At 35.6% G+C, this 19835-nt stretch overlaps 1 protein-coding gene across 1 annotated transcript in view; it reads right to left on the bottom strand.

The window, feature by feature from the left end:
* The window catches only part of LOC140154686 (unconventional myosin-XVI-like), a 237582-nt gene extending 218330 nt beyond the window's left edge, over positions 1-19252 (bottom strand). Inside the window, 2 exon segments of the mRNA XM_072177253.1 lie at positions 6676-6927; positions 19176-19252. Of these exon segments, the coding sequence (XP_072033354.1) occupies positions 6676-6904 (229 nt within the window). The 5' untranslated portion in view covers positions 6905-6927; positions 19176-19252.
* Between the last annotated feature and the right edge of the window lie 583 nt (positions 19253-19835).

Raw genomic sequence — 19835 nt, 5'->3', positions numbered from 1 at the left:
CAAAAGTGTCTGCTTTTGACATGACACGTCACATATTTGTAATGCAATATTTGTACCCCATGTTGAATTATACTTATAGGTGGGCAAAGATTTGTTGGCATGCCCACCCTCCCCCCACCCCAAAAAAGGGGGGGGCAAGTATTTTTTGACAGGTTGAAAGGGGGAAAGCGACTTTTGGCATACATGTAGATATATATGGCACCGTTTCAATATTACACCCTAAAAAGGTGTAGAAACATGTTAGGAAAACATATATGTAAACTTTCCTACTCACTGCCCTCGCATCACATGATTCACAATTTAAGGTACCAGCCGGGGGTACCAGTAAATAATAGGTTCTAAATTTGGGTTCCCAAAAATCTTGCATACATACATTGTCCTCAGAGGGTCTTAGGCTACATGCACAGAGAGAAAAATAACTCATCACACAGCCAATTTATGATACCACCCAATTAACATTTATTTTTTGCGGAATTAGCTGAAACGGTCAGAGCACCACACTGATGCACGAACAAGTAGGACTATCTACAGAGATTACCCATTGATAGGGAACAAAAAGGTGGGAACGGATTCTGGACATATTATTTGATGATTTTGATGGTGGATCCCACTTGGGGCAACACACCTCCAAATATTTTCCGGACACGACCATTGAAACTACCAAAAATGACACGGTCCAGACCCTGATCCCCCTGAAAAACATGCCATACCTGGCTGAGCACACGGCTGCAAGATATCTTGCCAGCCCACCCCCACATCCAGAACGGGGACTGCGCACAGACCTAGCCAGCTACCCCCAAACACCACTGGTCTGGGACACGACCCACCAAACCCTCCCCCAGCTACAAACTGGGTGGGTTGGGCGGGATTTTCAAACGAACCTGACCGCTCCAGCCGAAAAAGTGAATGAGGAGGAGAGGGAAAAAACCGCGAAGTACCAGACGCTCACTAACAAGAGATCTGATTGGTCCGAGCCTGGCAAGGTCGTAAGGCAGCCAATCAAGAAGGGGAAGTAGCCCGCCGCAGTTACTGATATGGCTTGAGCTGGGGCAATTAATACAACCTGCCTTACTCCCCCCGAACATCGAGAAAAAACCCAGCCAAAACAAAACCAACAGGGAGACCCCATGGTGACAAAAACGCTTTTGAATAGACAAGCTATTAAAAACCGCACATATTTTTGGTACAATAGAGTGGGGGGGAAAGAGTTTTTGGCAAGGCCAAATGGGGAGGGACAAGAGATTTTAGCAGACCATTTTGAGAACTCACCACCCCAGAGGTACACATATATATATATATCTATTGAACGGCCTTTTTTTTATAGTGGAGAGATTGTGACATGAGACGTACTACTGCTTTGTTGGTGCAAAAATGGGGTTTGTGCCGATAAATTTTATGAATTGAGCTCAGACACACTTGACATAATCATGATAATTGATTAATATCCGCTCAAATCCTAAAGCCACTAAAAATATCTCCAAATCCTAAAATTTCCATTGCAAATCCCCAAAATTGTAATTGGCATAAGATCACCCTAAATTTCTCCCCTAATCCACAAAAAGAACCTACCAGAATCCCCCAATTTTGTGCAGTGTCCAAAAAAAGGAAACTTTTTAAAAAATGCCCACGATGGTCCAGTTTTTCAAAAACCTGCCATCCCAAAAATAATCCCTGGCTATGATATGAGCCTGTATCCACTATAGATTTGCTGCCCAATATATTGACTCATATATGTGACGTGTCATGTCAAAAGCAGACACTTTTGGGCAGGATCGTAAATGGAGAAATAGCCAAAAATCAGCCCGCGGGTGATTTTTTCACAATTTGGGTTTGTTGCAAATTTGTGATGTTATTAATGTTGAAAATATTGTCTGATAGTTTCAGATAACCATGATAACTGGCATCTTGTATTTTTTGAGACATTTTTCAAGGTAATTCCTACTCTCAACATTGTAAATAATATATTTAAAGGCCGATATCCCCGGTGGGTTCACTCTCCACTGACAATGTGTACGCATGATGGTTCCAATTAGGGGTACTTTTCAAGAAATGTCCGCGGAATTTTCGAGGACAAAATTGTTCGCGATTGTCCAAATTAGGGGTGTTTTGGAGCAAAATTGTCCTTGAAATGAAAAATAGGGTGTATTTCTAGGACTTTCGTTCGCATTTTACCGCTACAGTTTTTGTTTTTTGTATTTTTTCTGTCCGTTTTTTTAATAGTTCCACACAAAATTGATAGGGTGTTTTTATTGAAAAAATTGTCCTCATTTCCCGTGAAATAGGGGCAAAATTCAAAAGCGTCCCTTGAAATGGTAAAAATAGGGGTATTTTTTCAGAAAAAATGTCCTTGATTCCCGTGATAAGGGGTGAAATAAAATGCCATGGATATGCGTCCCCTCGAAATAATAAAAATAGGGGGTTATTTGGGGTAAATTGTCCTTGATTTTGCCCAAAATAGGGGGTAAAATTGCTACAAATGTCCTCGATTCCCCGTGAAATGGGGGTGATTTTCAAATCCTGGAACGGTCATACGTCCTACCTTTAAATACAAACTGAACCCACCGGGCCGATATCTCAATTTTGAATTTTATAATACCATAACTTACAAACTCTATATTTTCGCTTAGGAATGTCCAATTTCATTGGGGAAAACAGCGTTAGGAGCAAAATATCTCTATATTTAAGATATGTAAAAACCTCAAAATTGATAACCTGCCCAAAAGTGTCTGCTTTTGACATGACACGTCACATATGTGTGCCTTTTTCTGACTTTGTAAAAGCAGGTAGTCAAAATGTTGTACCCATCCTGTTTGGCTGATTGACCATGATGATTGCGACCTCACCGACCTGTGTTATTAATCCTGCCAAAATCACACAAATTTTGAGACAATCGCTACTGTATGGACTTTATTCATTTATTATTTCTCAATATTATTGTGAGTATTGTTGTCTCCTTTCCAAATCTGGTGATTATATATAGATTCCTTGTAACTGATACAGGTGACTTCTTATGCCTGGGTGTGCATTATGCAGTGTGGATACCTTGCATGTTAAGGGGGTTCGAAACGATGTTTCTGGAAAACAGAAACTGAATTTAGAACCATTTGAATAGATTGAATAAGTAAAGCTAAATACACTAAGCAAAATAGTTTTTGTTTGAAGGAAATCGGACATACGGTTGTCAAGATATACATGTTTTTAGTTTCTTTGTATTCTATTGTTTTTGCCAATATATTGATGAAGTTAATGAGGAAAATTGGCATAATGTGCTCATGAATATTCATGTTTGCCAATATTATACCAATATCTTATGAATAAACCTTCATACTACTTTTATTTTATATGATTTTGACATGAAACTTTGCCAATGTGTTTCTATGGCCTAAAACATTAACATGTGATTTTCCCGCCGATCTAATTTGCATATTTGCATAATTAATTAGCATTATACTTAAGGCTAATTAATTATGCAAATATGCAAATTAGATGGGTGGGAAAATCACATGTTAAAGGTTTAGGTCATAGAGACACATTGGCAAAGTTTCAGGTCAAAATTCTTAAAGGTAAAAGTAGTATGAAGGTTTATTCATAAAATATTGGGAAAATATTGGCAAAAATTAATATTAATGAGCACATTTTGCCAATTTTCCTCATTAACTTCATCAATATATTGGCAAAAACAATAGAATACAAAGAATCTTTCAACAGCAATATCTCAAAACCGCTTTGTCCGATTTGGCTCAAATTTTGGAATTAAGATTATTTTGCATACATGTATATCTCTCTGCAACAAGTCTATTTTAATCTCAATCAGAGCAACTTGATTTTGCCTTTCGTACCACCTTAAACAGAACTGGCACTTATGTTTGGACTGTTAGGCAATATAACAATAATAGTACATACTTGTAGGTCACTTATCATACCGGTATCTTTAATTGATGTCTCTTTGATCATCATGACATCTGAAAACATGCAGGATACTATGTCCCTCCACTAGATAACTATTAGCTAAATATGCATAACTGTTGAACAGTAGCTTGCATTGCAGTTGTTGGTTTCAAACTAGCATGGTTGCATTTAAGCATAGGATAAATTAAGTCAAAATATTTTGTTGTCAAAATACAGTTAATAACATTAAAGCCATAGTATAACATTTTCATACAAAATAGATTAGAATTTCTTTGTCATAAAATTTTAGCTTTAACTGTCAAATAGGCCTATATCCCCTTTTATTTTTGAGCCGAACAACTAAGGCAAAGCAAAGAAAATTGGAATTTACTAACAGCGCCGATGTTGTCAACGAGGGCATTTGCCACTGAAAAATATTTCTTTATCACTCCAGTTTCTCCCCAGGACAAAAAATCACAGAAAATACACTATTTTGGGACATAATTGCCTAATTTTAGGATTTTTTTTCTAATTTTTTCCCCCCACCATTTCCACTAGTACGGTACTAGAAACAATCTGACCCTATCATTTTCACCAATTTTGATTCACTTTGATTCAATGCATTTATAAACAAACAATAAACTAAATAATACACTTCTTTCATCAAAATACAAAGCACCATGATGACTCACTGCTTTGGAAAATCTTTTTATAACACAAAATGATCAGACGTCATAACTGACAGAATTTCCCATAATTACAACTAGGATTGTACGTATACCTGGCATTGCCCCTGATATGCTTCAATGGACTCATTCTTCAATTTGCCTTGAGATTTGCAAATTTGCACAATCATGACCTGCAATAACCACTTCACCACAATGAGTTACTTTGTTTACTTGTTTTTATTTCTGTTTTGTTTGTTTGACAATGAATGATAATATTCTTGCACAAAATACATCTGACAGCTCACAACATGAACCTTCCATACTCTTTCATCTGCTATGAACCATGGGAGCACCTTATGAAGTGGTCATCACCAAAAACATACTCCTAACTCTAATCTCTGAATCCTAACCATAATCTCTGAATCCAAACCCCAACTCTAAACTTAACCCTCACCATTCTAAACCTAACCCGTATCCTAAAACTTAAAGTAGCACTTCGTGATCCACAGCCTCACCCTCCAACTTACTCCCAACATAAAAATTGAGATTTTTCAGAAACCTAGGACTACATTGCTTTGTGCACCTTCCTTACATCTTCCATTTTATATTTTCTGTTTGTTGACAGACATAAATGACAAAACAATGGCATGGGGCACTGTAATACATGAAATTAAGTGTAACTCGCAAATTCATAAATGTAGATCTGAATCAACTGAAATTTTGGAAATTGTTTTTTTATGGACATCTGTTCAATTTGAACCATACTATCTTAACAAAGAGGATGCTGAAATCATGACAAAGTATAGAGCTTTCTATTAACCTGTCCTCAAATTCATGCTTACAAGGACTTTCATTGACTTTTTTGGACAAATTTTGTTCTTTAAAAAGAGACCCTAAAAACTTGATTCTCATCAAGCAAGATGACATCAAACCCCCAAACAGGTTTTGTTTTGTCATAAATCCTTGAAAAAAAATTGTACTGGAATTTAATTAAATTAACTAAAATGCCATATCATCTTCCTCATGATATCACCTATTCATTCTCTCCACTCCACCACGGAAACAGGTCAATACGTCTATGCAAATGTTTTTTAACAATAAGAAATTTTAAAATAATTTCAACTCTAGCCCTGACCGCTACCAGCAAAAAGACACATAACATTTGGTACGCCCAGCAGGTGTATCCTGGTCTGCAAACTTGATCACTTGAGAAAAGATCTGATTGCACAAGAAGATTGAATTTCCAAGCAAATTTCCAATTTCTTAAAAAATTTCTTAAATATCTAAAACATAGCTCAGCAAATGAATCAATAAATGAACCAACTTAACAAATTAATGAATTGTTTAATTCAATAATTTTAAAATCAATTAATAAAATACGAATAACATGAGCAAATAAGTTGCTGTTTGTGAGGCTAGTTAATTTTATTGGCAATGAAAAACAAAAATCTTGTTCTACTGGTGAACACCTTTTTTTTGCAAATGACAATAAAAATCACCAAATTCTGCAAATATTGTGCAATTTTTTGAAACACTAAAAATTTAAGTAGGATTGTTGTAGATAATCAAAAGATAATTTTGTTTTAAAAGCTTATCCCATAAATCCATAGATTTCTACGCACGAATCTGAGTTTTTTGCCATCTTGGCTGTGATCAGCCAAGGATGGCAAAAACTCAGAATTGTGAGTAACAATTTATTGGATTTGGCTAACTTATGAAAATAATAATTGCGATACCAACTCAATTTACTGATTTGGTTGGCATTCATTTATACAGGAATTTTTTTCCTTAAGAACATGTTTTTTTTTGTCGCCTAAACTTTGTTTAATGGTTCATCCAGGTCAAAGACCACTTACGTTAGGGAATATTAAAACACTGAGTGTATCACAAATTTGATAAAATTGCGAAAAGCCATTTAACTTTATACTTATTCAGTAAATTTCAAAAGAAAATGTTCCAATTATTTCCTTCTCATAATTGAACCTCATGCATCCCAAAATCAAGTTTCTCACCAAAAACACTTTGGGCTGGCTTCAAAATCCCACTGCCTGTTGACTGCCAATTGGGCCTGGTTTCTGAGGTTGAGTTTTGTAGTCATCCCTTAAAATAATTGCCTTACCTTCCTTATCATCAAATCTTGTGACAGCATCTCGGAGCCGATTGGCTACGTCAAAGTTAACATGTTGACCTTTACGATTTGGCTTTGGCACTAGGTCTTCTTTTTCTTCCAGCCTCTCTTCATATTCTCGTTCATAATATTTCTTGAGTTGTTCTTGTCGTGCTTTCTTGGCAAAGCGTAGACGTTGCGAACGAGGAAGGGACTCAAGAGTTTCTTGATCTAACTCCATCTTTGGATTTTGTAGTTCATTTCCTGAAAACGTTAAGAAAATGTGTAAAGAGTGAGAGATAAAAGGCAACTGATCTCATCATACATCAGGTGTCAGGTTTAGTTAATATAATAGTACGGTACTTTGTTTCTTTTTTCAAGATAATGACAATTCCTTGCAAATATCATACACACAATCTCGTGTTGGTAGCAAATTGGTGGATCTGGGCAAATAGCCAATGAATTACCAACACATACTATAATGCCTAAAACGTTGCTGATCCACATTTAAAACCAGAAAGCGTTATCATTTCTTGTCATTTTGAGCACACCTACATGTACATGTATTATGCATGTAACTGCTTGACCAAACAATAACAATAACTGTGGATATCCTGGTAATGTCATCATAAAACCACATAGAAGGCCTATAAATGTTCAAGTGGTATTAGGCATGAATCACACGTACATTACTTTGCATTATGTACTTTAGTACCCACAATAAAGTATTTTAGTCTTAAATTCATGTTCATAAGTTCCCTTTTCACTTGCACCAACATAATTCTAAAATTGTGAAACTTTCATTTGACAAAAATGATTAACTAACCAACAGTTTCAATGTTCCTTTGTGGTTTACCTCTTTTATTGTTAAAATCTGAACAAAAGTCATTGTCATTAACCAGGTTTCTGTCTAGCTCATACATGTATGGATAAAAATCAGTTACATTTTGATACATGTCTGTATAATTTAATGTACAATATTGGGGGTGACTCAATTGGTTCAGGATATGGATTTTCTTAAAATCCACAAATAATGTCAAATAATCACCCCTTTTATGCATGGAAAGCCAGAACATTTTCAGCATAAATGTGATTAAATTAGCACAATTGGCAAACCAATAAGTTGGTAAGTGGAGTTGCATTAGTGGTCCCGATCATTGCAAACATCAAAGGTATATATATTATAATATCAAACTTCATTTCACAGTTTCTTCTGAGTAGAAATGGTGATTTTATGTCAATATATAGTTCCAGGGGAGGGTACTCCAGTTTGGTTTGGGTAGGGTAGGGGTGTGCTGCAGAGAATTTGAAAGTGGACTCATCAATAATAATATACCAATTTTGCAAGAAATTTGTACCCATCAAATAAGCATCGATATACCAAATGTCAAGATTTTTGCCCAGATTTAACACAAATTTGTGTTTTTTTACAAATTTTTCTCCAAATTATGGGGCAAAATTGGACTATTTTCCAAATATTGAGAAAATATTGCTAAAAATTATTTGGCATAGAAAAACAGATGGAAAAATTTCCTGCCCTTACATCAAATATTAAAAATTTGGGTTACCCAAAATCTGGCATGTTTGAGGGAAGCGGAAAGATTTTTTTCTCTTGACACTGGGGAAAAAGGATCGCATAGGGCATAGCTATTTAAAATAAATTTAAAAAAAAATTAAAGCACAGCACATAGCTTTTCAGCAAAAACTTCAAAAAGGTTTAATTCGGAAGTTAAAAAACATTTAAAATACACAGAGAAAAATATGAAAAATGAATGAATAAAAATCATCCATGGAAAAATCTACTGGCCATGCCTGTTGCACGCATTTGACTTCCTGAACTAATAATCTGGTATTGGCAAATAATGATTGTAACAGATTTTGGTTGTTGAGTTGAAAATTCTGTGAATGCAGATTGCATTTATTAGGATATGCAAAGTCAATTCAAAGTTTCCTGTCACATATTTGTCACAAGTTATTTTTCATTTAATTCATTATTCCTAATTTCCATATCACTTAAAATGAAACTAAAAAAACACAGTTTTTAAATGTATTCTTATTTTTAATTGCAATTAATGACTTCAAACATGGTATGATTTTCAAAAGCATTCAGGGGACAGCAGTGGTGGTGCTGGGCGGCATTTTCCCCTATAATATTTTTCTGCCCCCAAGTTTGCCCCCCTTTTGAGGAAAAAAAACCAAAATTACGTAAATTCCCCCCTTTTTGCAGCAATTTTGTGCAAAATTTGTCGATTTTGCCCCCTGAAATTCACTTTGACACCCCGAAAAAAATCCTGGTACCGCCACTGGGTGACAGGAACACAGAATCGACTTTGCTTGGCTCTAGCACTGTGATTTGACATATATTAGACCATTCAATTGTTTTGAATTTTTAAATAATATTTCTATAGGATCTATCCCTAAACCTGCCAAATCCAGCAACCAGGTGGTCTCCCCTTGAGCAGGATCATGGGCGGGCACCCTACTACCTGGGGGTGGGGGAGGGGGTACTCAAACATTATTTGTTAAATGTTACAAAAGGTAAGTACCGCCCAAATTTTTTTAAATGCGAGCTCTAGATCAGTGTTTGGGGATTGGGGTCTCCATCCGGAATTAAGAAATGGGGCTTTGTTCAATTAAGTGCCCTTTTGGCAACAATTTCCAAACATTTCTGAATTTGAAGCTTATTTCTGATAGTGAATATTAAGGAAAAATTACCCAAAAGCCTTTGGTAACTTCAAATGGGGGTCAAAACAGAAATTGATGATAGGGGTGTCATCAATTTTTTTTTCAAATTTTTTGGGAGGGGTGTCCTCATTGTTTTGATCTTTGGTTAGACTGTCCTAGAGGTGCTTTGCACCTGTTAGTCCTTGCCTTTCACTGGTGCAAAATTTTATCTAAACTTCCTTGTTTTTGTATGTACTTTTGAATATGTGCAATATATTTTGATAATATTGATTATAATTATTGTATATGATAAAGTGTAATAAATAAATATAAAAGTCCAGTACAGAAAAAAACAAGGTATATGGATTGGAGGAGACCCCCCCCCCCCCCCTTCCCAGGTTAGAAATAAACTTGTCTACATTTATGCTCCATGCAAGAACACCATTTATCACAACTTTCTGAAAACTCCAAATGAATGATTCATGTGGATGTACATCAAGAACTAGTGAAACACACATTAGGCGGCGCCATATTTAATGTTAGGTTTGGATATTTAATTATTTTCTTTATTTTCCACCCGGATTCTGTTCTTGCTACCGTGTAAATCTGGGCATTGAGCAAATAAATACTGCTAGTAGTCAGTACTATTAAAGCCTATAAATACCTTTCATCTTTATCATGTGTACTGATTAAAACTGAACACCAAGATAAATTTGATAAGATCAGTAAAGGATATCATGACATCATCAGATGATCTAAACACCTACAAGGTTATGTACATTTGTAATGAAAACAACTTGAGGAAGTACAGGGAAGCAATCCATAGTCATACAAGGTAGCTGCTAAGTACCACAAAATATTTAAAGGAAGATCTCAAATTTGAAAGAACACTCATCAATATACCAATTGTTTAAGAAATTTGGGCCAATCGATATACTAATTTAAGTCGAAATTTTTGCCAAATGTAACACAAATTATCAATTGTCAATAGTTTGATTAATTTTCCCCAAATTGAGCTACTTTCTCAACAAGTTGAGCAAATTTTGACAAAAGGGACCTAGCCATATGTATACTAAAATTGGCATAGAAAAAGGGAAACAGGGGTCATGACATACCAAATGCCCGAAAATGCTACCCATGTTTGCCGCATGTCCCCGTATGGTCAGGTCATGTTCTGAACCACCCCCGCAAGTGTAACCTGCCTTTGATCATAGACAGTTCTCTCTACTGTCTATGCTTGGATCTTGGCTAATTTGGAAGCACAAATACAATATCTCTTGCACTTAAGATATTTCAAGACAGAAAAGGCTTTAATATAAATTCTAGTGATAATCCACTCAATCAGTCAGATGCACTGTCACCAATAGGGGTAGCGCTAGAACATAACACTCCAGAGTCCGCAGGGACCCCAGAACTTGCAGAAAATATAAAAGTAGGGGGTCCGAAGTAGAGTTTGGTGAGTCAGAGTTGCACAAATGCAGCATAAATAGTACATCTGCGGTAGCGCTGGATTGAAAAACTAGGGGTCTGCTGTCTGCAGGAACCCCTGAACTAAAATTTTAAAATAAATAGGGGGTCCAAACTGTATTTTGCTGAGACGGGGCCCCAAAATGCAGCCTAGCGCTACCCCTGGTCACCAATCCTGCCCATTTCATTGCTATGCAATTCAACTGATGAGAAAAGATAGAAGTTCTCTTGTACACACATGATCCTTTCAGCTACATACATCAGTGGTTATTATAATGGTACACTACATGTACTCCACTCCAGGAAGATACGTGTATGGTGGCGGAGGAGGATGACAATGATGGTGACTGACTGACCATGATATTGTGACAATGATAATTACTGCATTGATAATGTCAGATGATAATGTCTGTGATTTGATCAACCTTTGCCCTATCCAACTCCCCATGTCACCATGAAATTGCATTTTTTCTTTTCAGTGGCAACCTTTCCATTTTTAATCAGTCTTCATATACCAGATTTTAAACTGATGAACAACAGAGTAGAAGTTCATTCCTTTTGACAAGCAATTTGGAGTTATTTGGTTTTACAAATTTGCATGATTCTGCCCATAATTTGGGCTAGTATGGGCTAGTATTATAAATGTATTTGGCATCACAAGCCACAAATGTTCAGTATATCTTCAATGGAATTCTATCCTACATCTCCAACTACATTTCAACCTCCCTATATGAAAATTTGGATAATTATGGTTGGTGATCCTGTTGATTAGAAATTCGAACCAATTCTAAGAAACAGTATCTCCTCCAATAAAAGAAAAGAAAGGAAAAGACCAGAAAAGGGGAAATTGTTATGAAGTCCCCAATTTAGGCAAACCAGAACATTTCATTGTTTGCAGAACTTTGTGCTTGCTACACTTATTATTATTCAACAGTAAGCCTATTGTAGTTTTACTGAAAAGTGGTTTGTAAATACTATGCTTGAGTGATTATGAATAGAGATTTGACAGAAGGGAATCCAAACCAGGACACATCATGACCTAGCAGGCAAAATTCAAGAGCATTGAAACTGCATGGACAAAACCACCTTGCATTTAAACACTCCATGGACATAACAACGTTCATTGCTGATAATTTATCTCAAAATTTCACTCATTGTGACTTTAAAAACCCTTAGTTCTGCAATTTGGGGATTTAAAAGGACATTTTGTGATTCCAGCATGTTCGTTTTAGGGCATGGTTCAATGATATACATTTCTTTTATTGTGAAAGTGGGGGGGGGGGTTGAAGTGCCCCTTTTTAAAGGGCATATATATTGCTCGGACACCATCATACATATCATCAAGCTAATATTATGAGGACAATGAAAATGACTCCTTTTTTGAGAAAATAAGTTGTTTAAAATTGATATTCCGCAAAAACCAACTGTAAGTTGTGAGTTCCAACGAACAAGACAGATTTGACCTAGAAACTACAGTGACGTATAAATATGAACATGGCCAGCTTTGAGAGAATGGGCTGTCAACACTCTCAATGCACATAATATACTGCTTTTGTTATCAGAAAAAAAACTCTGAATCAAGTAATATTACAAATTTAATGCAATACATTGGACTAAACATTTTTTTTTAAATTAGATCAATTTCAACCAGAATTTAAGCATGACATATCAATATTGTATTTAATATGCAAATAACCAATTTCCATGGCTCGGAACTAACCTTTTGTTGTGTCTTCCCAATTTCTTGAGTACAAAGGTGAAGGTCGCGATTACATACATCAATGAACATCAAAAGAGAGCTCATGTGTATATATGTACTGCTCGTGAACTGTTCATAAATTTACGTCATCAGTCTGCAGCATTAGAAATCAATTCGAACGCTGAAAAGGGCCGTACAAGCCAGCATTTTACAAAAACAATTTGTCTCTTTTCAGGAGAAATATGAACAGCCCTCGAAGTAACCCACGGCACCCAAGGCATAATGCCATGGGTGCCCATCCCCACTGCCGTAATGCCCTCAAAATATGTCCTTTACCGATGGCTGTCACATGCCGTGCCCTCTAATGAAGTTGCCGTCAGTGCCCCAGCCCTGCCCCTTAATTATAAAATCATCTATCAGACTGTTTGTGTGTGTTTTAAAAATAAAAAAACGGCTCCTAGATATTTTTATCTAGTTTTTAAAAATTAATGAAAAAAAAATTTTGGCCCAAGAATTTTTTTGTTACATTGCACTTAAAAAAGTGGGCCAAAACCGTTATTTTTTTTGGGATTGTGGGCCAAAAATGGCATTTTTGGCCCAAATTTGACCTCACAGATGAACTTTTCAAGTCTTTGCCATTCTAAATATGTATACTTTTGTATGTATACTTTTATATACTTTACACCAACAATTTAGCAGTTATGAGGCCCGAAAGTTTCCATAATTCCAGGGTTCAGACAAACCTTAAAGCCATTTGGTGGACCATTTTGGCACTATTATTATGTAAAATTTTAGTTTGAAAAACTTGAAAATTTGTGAAATGAGGGCCCAATTCATGGTCAAGTTTTCACTGTTATTGTATAAATTATTGCTTTATAAATTTTGCCCTAAATTTTGCAAAATGAAAGACCAATTGAAGCCATTTGGTGGGCGATTTTGACATTATTATTGTGTACAATGTTAGTTAGAAAAAGTTACATTATTTACTATTACTGTAGACCTAATTATTAAGTTATTGCCTAAAACATACAAGCGGTTAATACATTAGCGAAAACGGTCACTGAGTTATACAGAGGGGGGGGTGTTTAAGGAAGTTTGGAAATTTTGCAAAATAAAGGTCGAATTGAAGCCATTTTGGTGATTTATTACACTATTTATATTATTATCTTCAACAACTAAAAAGGGCCCGAACTCAATTTGCAAAATTTTAAATGTTACACTGGTCCACCGACACTTTAGGCCTATTACGGTACGGCTCGCAATTACTAAAGCATGCATTAATAGATTATCATCGATCTCGTCTACTCCCCTCTCCTCTCCTCTCTTCTCGTCATTTGCCCCCCCCCCAAATCTGGGCCTGCATTACGCATAATAATAGGCCTAGTCGGCCCTAGTGTTTTGATACAATCTTCTAAAATCACACACAGTAGCCTACCGTACTATTTATGCTGAAAAATAACATAGCCTATGTAATACTCAAGATGTTTGCCCCCCCCCCCTTCCTTCTTTCTCTCTGTCCTCTCTTTCTCTCTTCCCCTCTATTCCCTTCCCTTTCTCTCCCTCTCTTTTTTTTTTACCCGGGGGGCACGCGCCCCTTTCGCCCCACCCCTGGATACGCGCCTGATTACAATATACCTCTATGATGACATTTTATCTATTGCTATAAATTCATCTTCAAGGTGCAGAGGTTTTTTCCCATGATATTTGCCAAATTTATTCTTTGAAATTTTCACATTATATGTACATGTAAAAACACATTTTGAATTTTTGAAAATACCTGATAGGATTGCGCATATGTCTGGCATTTCACAAGTCTCTTTTGAATTTATTATGGGGTATAGCTGTTCTTGACATTAAAAAAATCAAAAGAAATCGATTAAGGTGGTATTGGAGGCATTTTCTAGCAATTAGGATTAAACAGATTGAGTACGATAGGGTAAAGTACACTGAATGATATGCCTTTTGTTTGGAGCAAATCGGACATACGGTTTCCATAATACATCAATTTGTATTTTCTTTGTATCCTATTGTTTTTGTCAATAATCAATAAAGTTAATGACCTAAAAGGAATGGAAAGGCTCATTTTAATATATTTTGCTTTTAAAATTAAAATCAATGCAAAAATGTTCAGGGTACTTTGATTTTGCATACTTTTGCCCTGAAACTTGGTCAAAGTGTTTCTAACATGTTATAATGTATTATATAATGAAGCCACCCTCTAATTTGCATATTTGCATAATTAATGAGCTAATTTGCATAAATACTAATTATGCAAATATGCAATTTAGGGGGCGGCTTCACCCAAATCAAAGTACGCCCTCTGCCCCTCTCCTTTTGTGCCCGCTATATTTCAAAAAGGCTAATGTTATATCGCAGAATGTGTTCAACTTTGGAAGTTAGTTTATATTAGATTTCAATTCTTTGCATCTTCACACATTAAGGGGGTACTACACCCCTGGCCAATTTTGTGCCTATTTTTACATTTTTCTCAAAAATTATAGCACATTGGTGACAAGTGAGATATGTATATTATAGGGGCAAGGACTACAACTACTGTACTGAAAATTCAGCAACTCAAAGCAATTACTTATTGATTTATTGATCAAATATTGGTTTTCCCTCATTTTTGACTGTAACTCAAACAACTGTTGTCTGTGCTGAAGTAAAATTTCCAGTGCAGTAGTTGTAGTCCTTGCCCCTATAATATACATATCTTACTTGTCCCCAATGCGCTATAATTTTTGAGAAAAATGCAAAAATAGGCACAAAATTGGGCAGGGGTGTAGTAGGCCTACCCCTTTAAGGCCCTTCGCACTTAATTATTAGTTTCCTGTTTTTGAAAAAGGGACGAGGTGACTTTTAGTTATTAATTTTTAATTATCTATTATTCAACAACTCTTCCTATACCTTTGTACAGGAGCCAACCGTTGTTAATCCGTGATGAATCCACAGTCCAGTAGCGTATACGCGAACGCAAGCTTACGCGTAAGCGTTACGCATGAGCACGCAAAATTTGTCATGTCTGGAACGTATGCGTAAACATGAACTCTCTTATGTTGGCGGTAGCAGCTAAATATTATCGCTTTATTCTTTAGTTTTATTGCCGATATCAACAGAGAAATACTGTGATCTTCTTGTAAGGTTTAGTGGCAATGACAAATGGACATTCCGAATGAAATAATCATGTGAATTAGACATCTTTAGCTTGTTTCGTTGTTGAAAGGGATTCAATCATGTTTCACCGTTGTTCATCACCGATTAACAACGATGCGTCCGCGTCGTCTGAGTGGTTTACTTTAATCGAGGGCAGCTTTAGCTGCCCGAGCGAGGTAAACCACGCAGACGCGCCGGAAAATCCCTAATTTTCTTTATCTAGTTTGAACAATTACAAGCAACCTTCAACTCATTTTGACTAGAGCGGGCATTTAATTATTTCACAACAATATTTGATTTTATAAATAAGTGAAGGTGGAGTTGTACTCCTTGTTTATTCATCATTATTGTTGATATTATTAAAGTCAGAAAATGGCAAATAGAAGTACGAGAAAATCAGAAACAAAAATAAAATAATTAATTATTTTGTGATTTTCAATTTTGGACGCGGGCGGTAAACAGGAAACTAATAATTAAGAGTGAAGGGCCTAAAAGTCTACCTCACTTACTCATTTTTGGGGCTGTATTTGATGTACCGGTATAAATTATGATTGCATACATATGATATTTTGAATATTGAGTGGAAATTAAGTCAGTTGTAGTAACTACAAATTTCGAACGTTTGAGGACTTGTTCTCAAGTTGTAGCAGGTGCCATAGGGTGTCTTCAGTGTTAACTATTTTCATTATAAATGTTAATATTATCAGACTGACCTTGAGTATAGTCCCACCCCGTTTTGGGTGAACATTTTTCAAAATTGGGGGTGGGACTATACTCAATTTTTTTTTTTTTTTTTTTTTTTTTAATTTTTTAATTTTTTCGGTTTTGTAGTGTCCCTAGACCTAGACCTAAATGCTAGGATCATTCATGGTTGACCTAAAAAAAAAAAAAAAAAAAATTCAAGATATTTTGTATTTTTAATATGAAAATTGATAATTTGTATTCATGTCATAGTCTATTAATGATTTCAAAATGCATTGAATTTGAATGCATTTTGAAATCATTAATAGATTATGACATGAATACCAAGTATCAATTTTCATATTAAAAATACAAAACATCTTGGAATTTTTTTTTTTTTTTTTTTTAGGTCAACCATGAATGATCCTAGCGTTTAGGTCTAGGTCCTGGGACACTCAAAGCCGAAAAAATAAATAGGCCCTAACTTACACAAAAAAAAAAAAAAAAAAAACAATTTCTGAAATTTTTCGAAAATTTGGGGATGTGACTTTACTCGAAGGTGGGACTATACTCGCGTCAGTACGGTAATATTAATATTGACAATAATTAACAACCTGTTTGGCCTTTCCATATATTCATACATTGCTCACAGGTGTTTTCATATCATATTTTGTGGTGAAAATAAATTACAAATGTGTAATTTTCAATCATTTTTGAAGCAACGATTCCTTTGTACCGGCGGCTATGTATGTGAATGCACATTAAACACACATATGAATTTGTCCTGTTCACTCAAGCTTCATTATCAGCGCGACTTGTTTTCTGGTCAGAAAAGGCTTGAAAAACCTTGAAAAATGGCCGATTTTGCACGGTTTTGACTCTGTTCTTTTGAATGGAAAGGTCTTTTTTCATGGACGAGTTTTCAAGGGTTTGTTGAAGCTTAGTTTGTTACCAATCTTGTAGTATAAAATTTATATTTATATCTTGTAAAAATCCGCCGTCATTTAATTTTTTCTGTTCCCAAGTTTCGTCAAATTTCCTGTGGCATGATCGTTTTTTAGTCCATGGCGACCGCCACGACCGGCTTCCTCTGCGTGATAAATACTCCCGAGTGTATCATTTATTTTGGACGAAAGCGCCATCGTTTTACTGGCAATCTTAGCCAAATGCTGATATAAAATTCTTTCCAATTGGTTAAAATAAAGCACCGTCTATCGTAACAACCAATACGAAGCGGCGTAATATCAGCAATTTCCATAGCGTTTGCATGGGTGACAAACTTGGCCACGGGACTCGGCTTCCTCCGATCAAAATAACCTTGCTAATGTAAATATACACAATATTATATGTACAGAAAGCTGAAAATGTGTTTGTTTTCACTGTTGTTTTTAAATGTCATCAAAATAAATTATTGGGAGGCTATGACGAAAGAACAAAAAATATGTTCCACAGTTTCTAACTATCCAGTAACGCTGTGTGTGCGGAATTTCGTATCGAACAATAGAATTGTTGTTTACATTGCTTTGTGTGTATTGAACAGTACTGGATGGTGGTCAGAAAAAATCGATAAATGTCCAGTGAATTTACTATACAATTTCACTGAACAAAATTTTCTTGGAGAAATTCATATGTACACAGTACCTGTTGGAACTCCCGGTTGGAGCCGGGACTTCAATTATTGGAACTGGTGGAAAGTGAGCATATATATCGCATTCAGCGCAAGTGTTTCGCATTAGTAGTACACCACCCATCTGAAATGGGCTGTGTACTACATGGTACAACTTAATACAAGTAGACAAGTGGCTAGTACGAGGAACCCATACCGTAGTACGAAAATGTCATACCGATAAATGATGTGTCTGTTTTGCCCGTTATTTAAGTTTGTGTTGCGAACTAGACAAGGGCTATAACTTTTAGTTAAAGGGGCATTTAAGTGATCCACAGCCTCATCCCCCACTTTTCTCAAAAAAGTTGAGATTTTTATATCACTGGAAACCTCTGGCTACATAATGTTTATGTACAAAATATTTCTTGCAGATTAATTAGTTTAGCAAAGATATCGTGAAATTTGAATTTCGTTCTGGTGCACCAGAACGAAATTACAACGTGTTGTCGACTATGGAGCAGTGTAATACACATAAGGCCAAGTAAAATAAAAAACATGTTTCACGTCCGGGTTTTTGAAAAAAAGGAGGAAGAGGGGGCTTTTTATTTTATATTTTTTATCGCAAAATCGGTGTAAATACCCATAATTACAGCTGTTTTAGCATATACAATAATCAGTGATAATGCCTGGAAAAAGGAGGAGGCCTCTTTTTATTTGTTGTTCTGAGAGATAGGAACCCTTTAACTATCACAAAACCTTATAAAAGTGTTTCTTGTATAATAGCAAGGCTATAGAAAGCATCTCTACTTCCTAGACATATTTTTTGAAAAGTTATAACAAAAAAAAAAAAAATAAAAATAAAAATGAAGAAACCTCAAAAAAGGAAGCGGAGGGGCGTGAAACATGTTTTATTTTTTATTTGGCCTAATCATGCATAACTTCATGAACGCATAAAATCGGAATCAACTGAAATTTTGGGAATAGGTTTTTTCGTGGATATCTAATGAAAAATGACATAAATAGAGGATGCTAGGATCACGAAATACTCCTTTAAGTTAAGTAAGCTTAAAACACCTGCATATTGTATACCCATCATGCCCATGATACCATCATACCTGCACTGCATGCTGTCAGTGCAGGTGGTGAACCCTGTGGTGGTGAAGGTGCCGATTCAGGCAATTGAGTTAGGGAAATCGTGCCAGATTACAACGGCTTCTATGACATGTACAACATAATTCTTACCTTGATAGATCGGATGTACGTTCTTTCAGCCGTATCTGACTTTCATAAACTTTTCTTGAAGTTGTTGACTTTTTGACACCTGTTGATTAGAGTTGCCCAGGGGTTGCCGTTTTAATAATCATGCACGCCCTTTACCAAAAGTTTTAAAATCCCTCAGTAATTGATGGCGCTATGACGATTATGTCGCAATTCAATGTTTTCTTTTTTAGCAAGGCGAATGTGGTAAATCTATTCCAAGCACGATTTTTGACCAAAATGTAAGTTTTAAATGTCAAAGCCTCAAGTATTCCTTACAATATTTTTCAAATTTTATGTCATTAAATGAAAGAGCACACTTTATTGTCCACCTCAGTGTCCACATACTAGCGTCATTAGAATGAGCGATGGCCAATTCTCTTTAAATTGCAAATCTTGTGCAAAAAGTTACTATAATTATTTTCGGTTGTAAATTCAATGAACTATGACTTTGCTAAAGAGCGCTTACCAATTGATATGGAAACTTTTCTTATAATTTTCGAAGACAAAAAGTAATAATTTATATAATTGAAAAAGGTTGCTTAGAAGTTATTTTTTAATCGAGAAACATTAATCCGGGCCATTGATTCAGATATTTTGCCTCAGCTCAAGTTGCAACATCTGAAAAAAAATATTTTGAAGTTT

This window comes from Amphiura filiformis, chromosome 6 (genome assembly GCF_039555335.1).
Source record: "Amphiura filiformis chromosome 6, Afil_fr2py, whole genome shotgun sequence".
NCBI classification, from domain to species: Eukaryota; Metazoa; Echinodermata; class Ophiuroidea; order Amphilepidida; family Amphiuridae; genus Amphiura; species Amphiura filiformis.
This window is presented reverse-complemented; position numbering and strand designations above follow the sequence as displayed.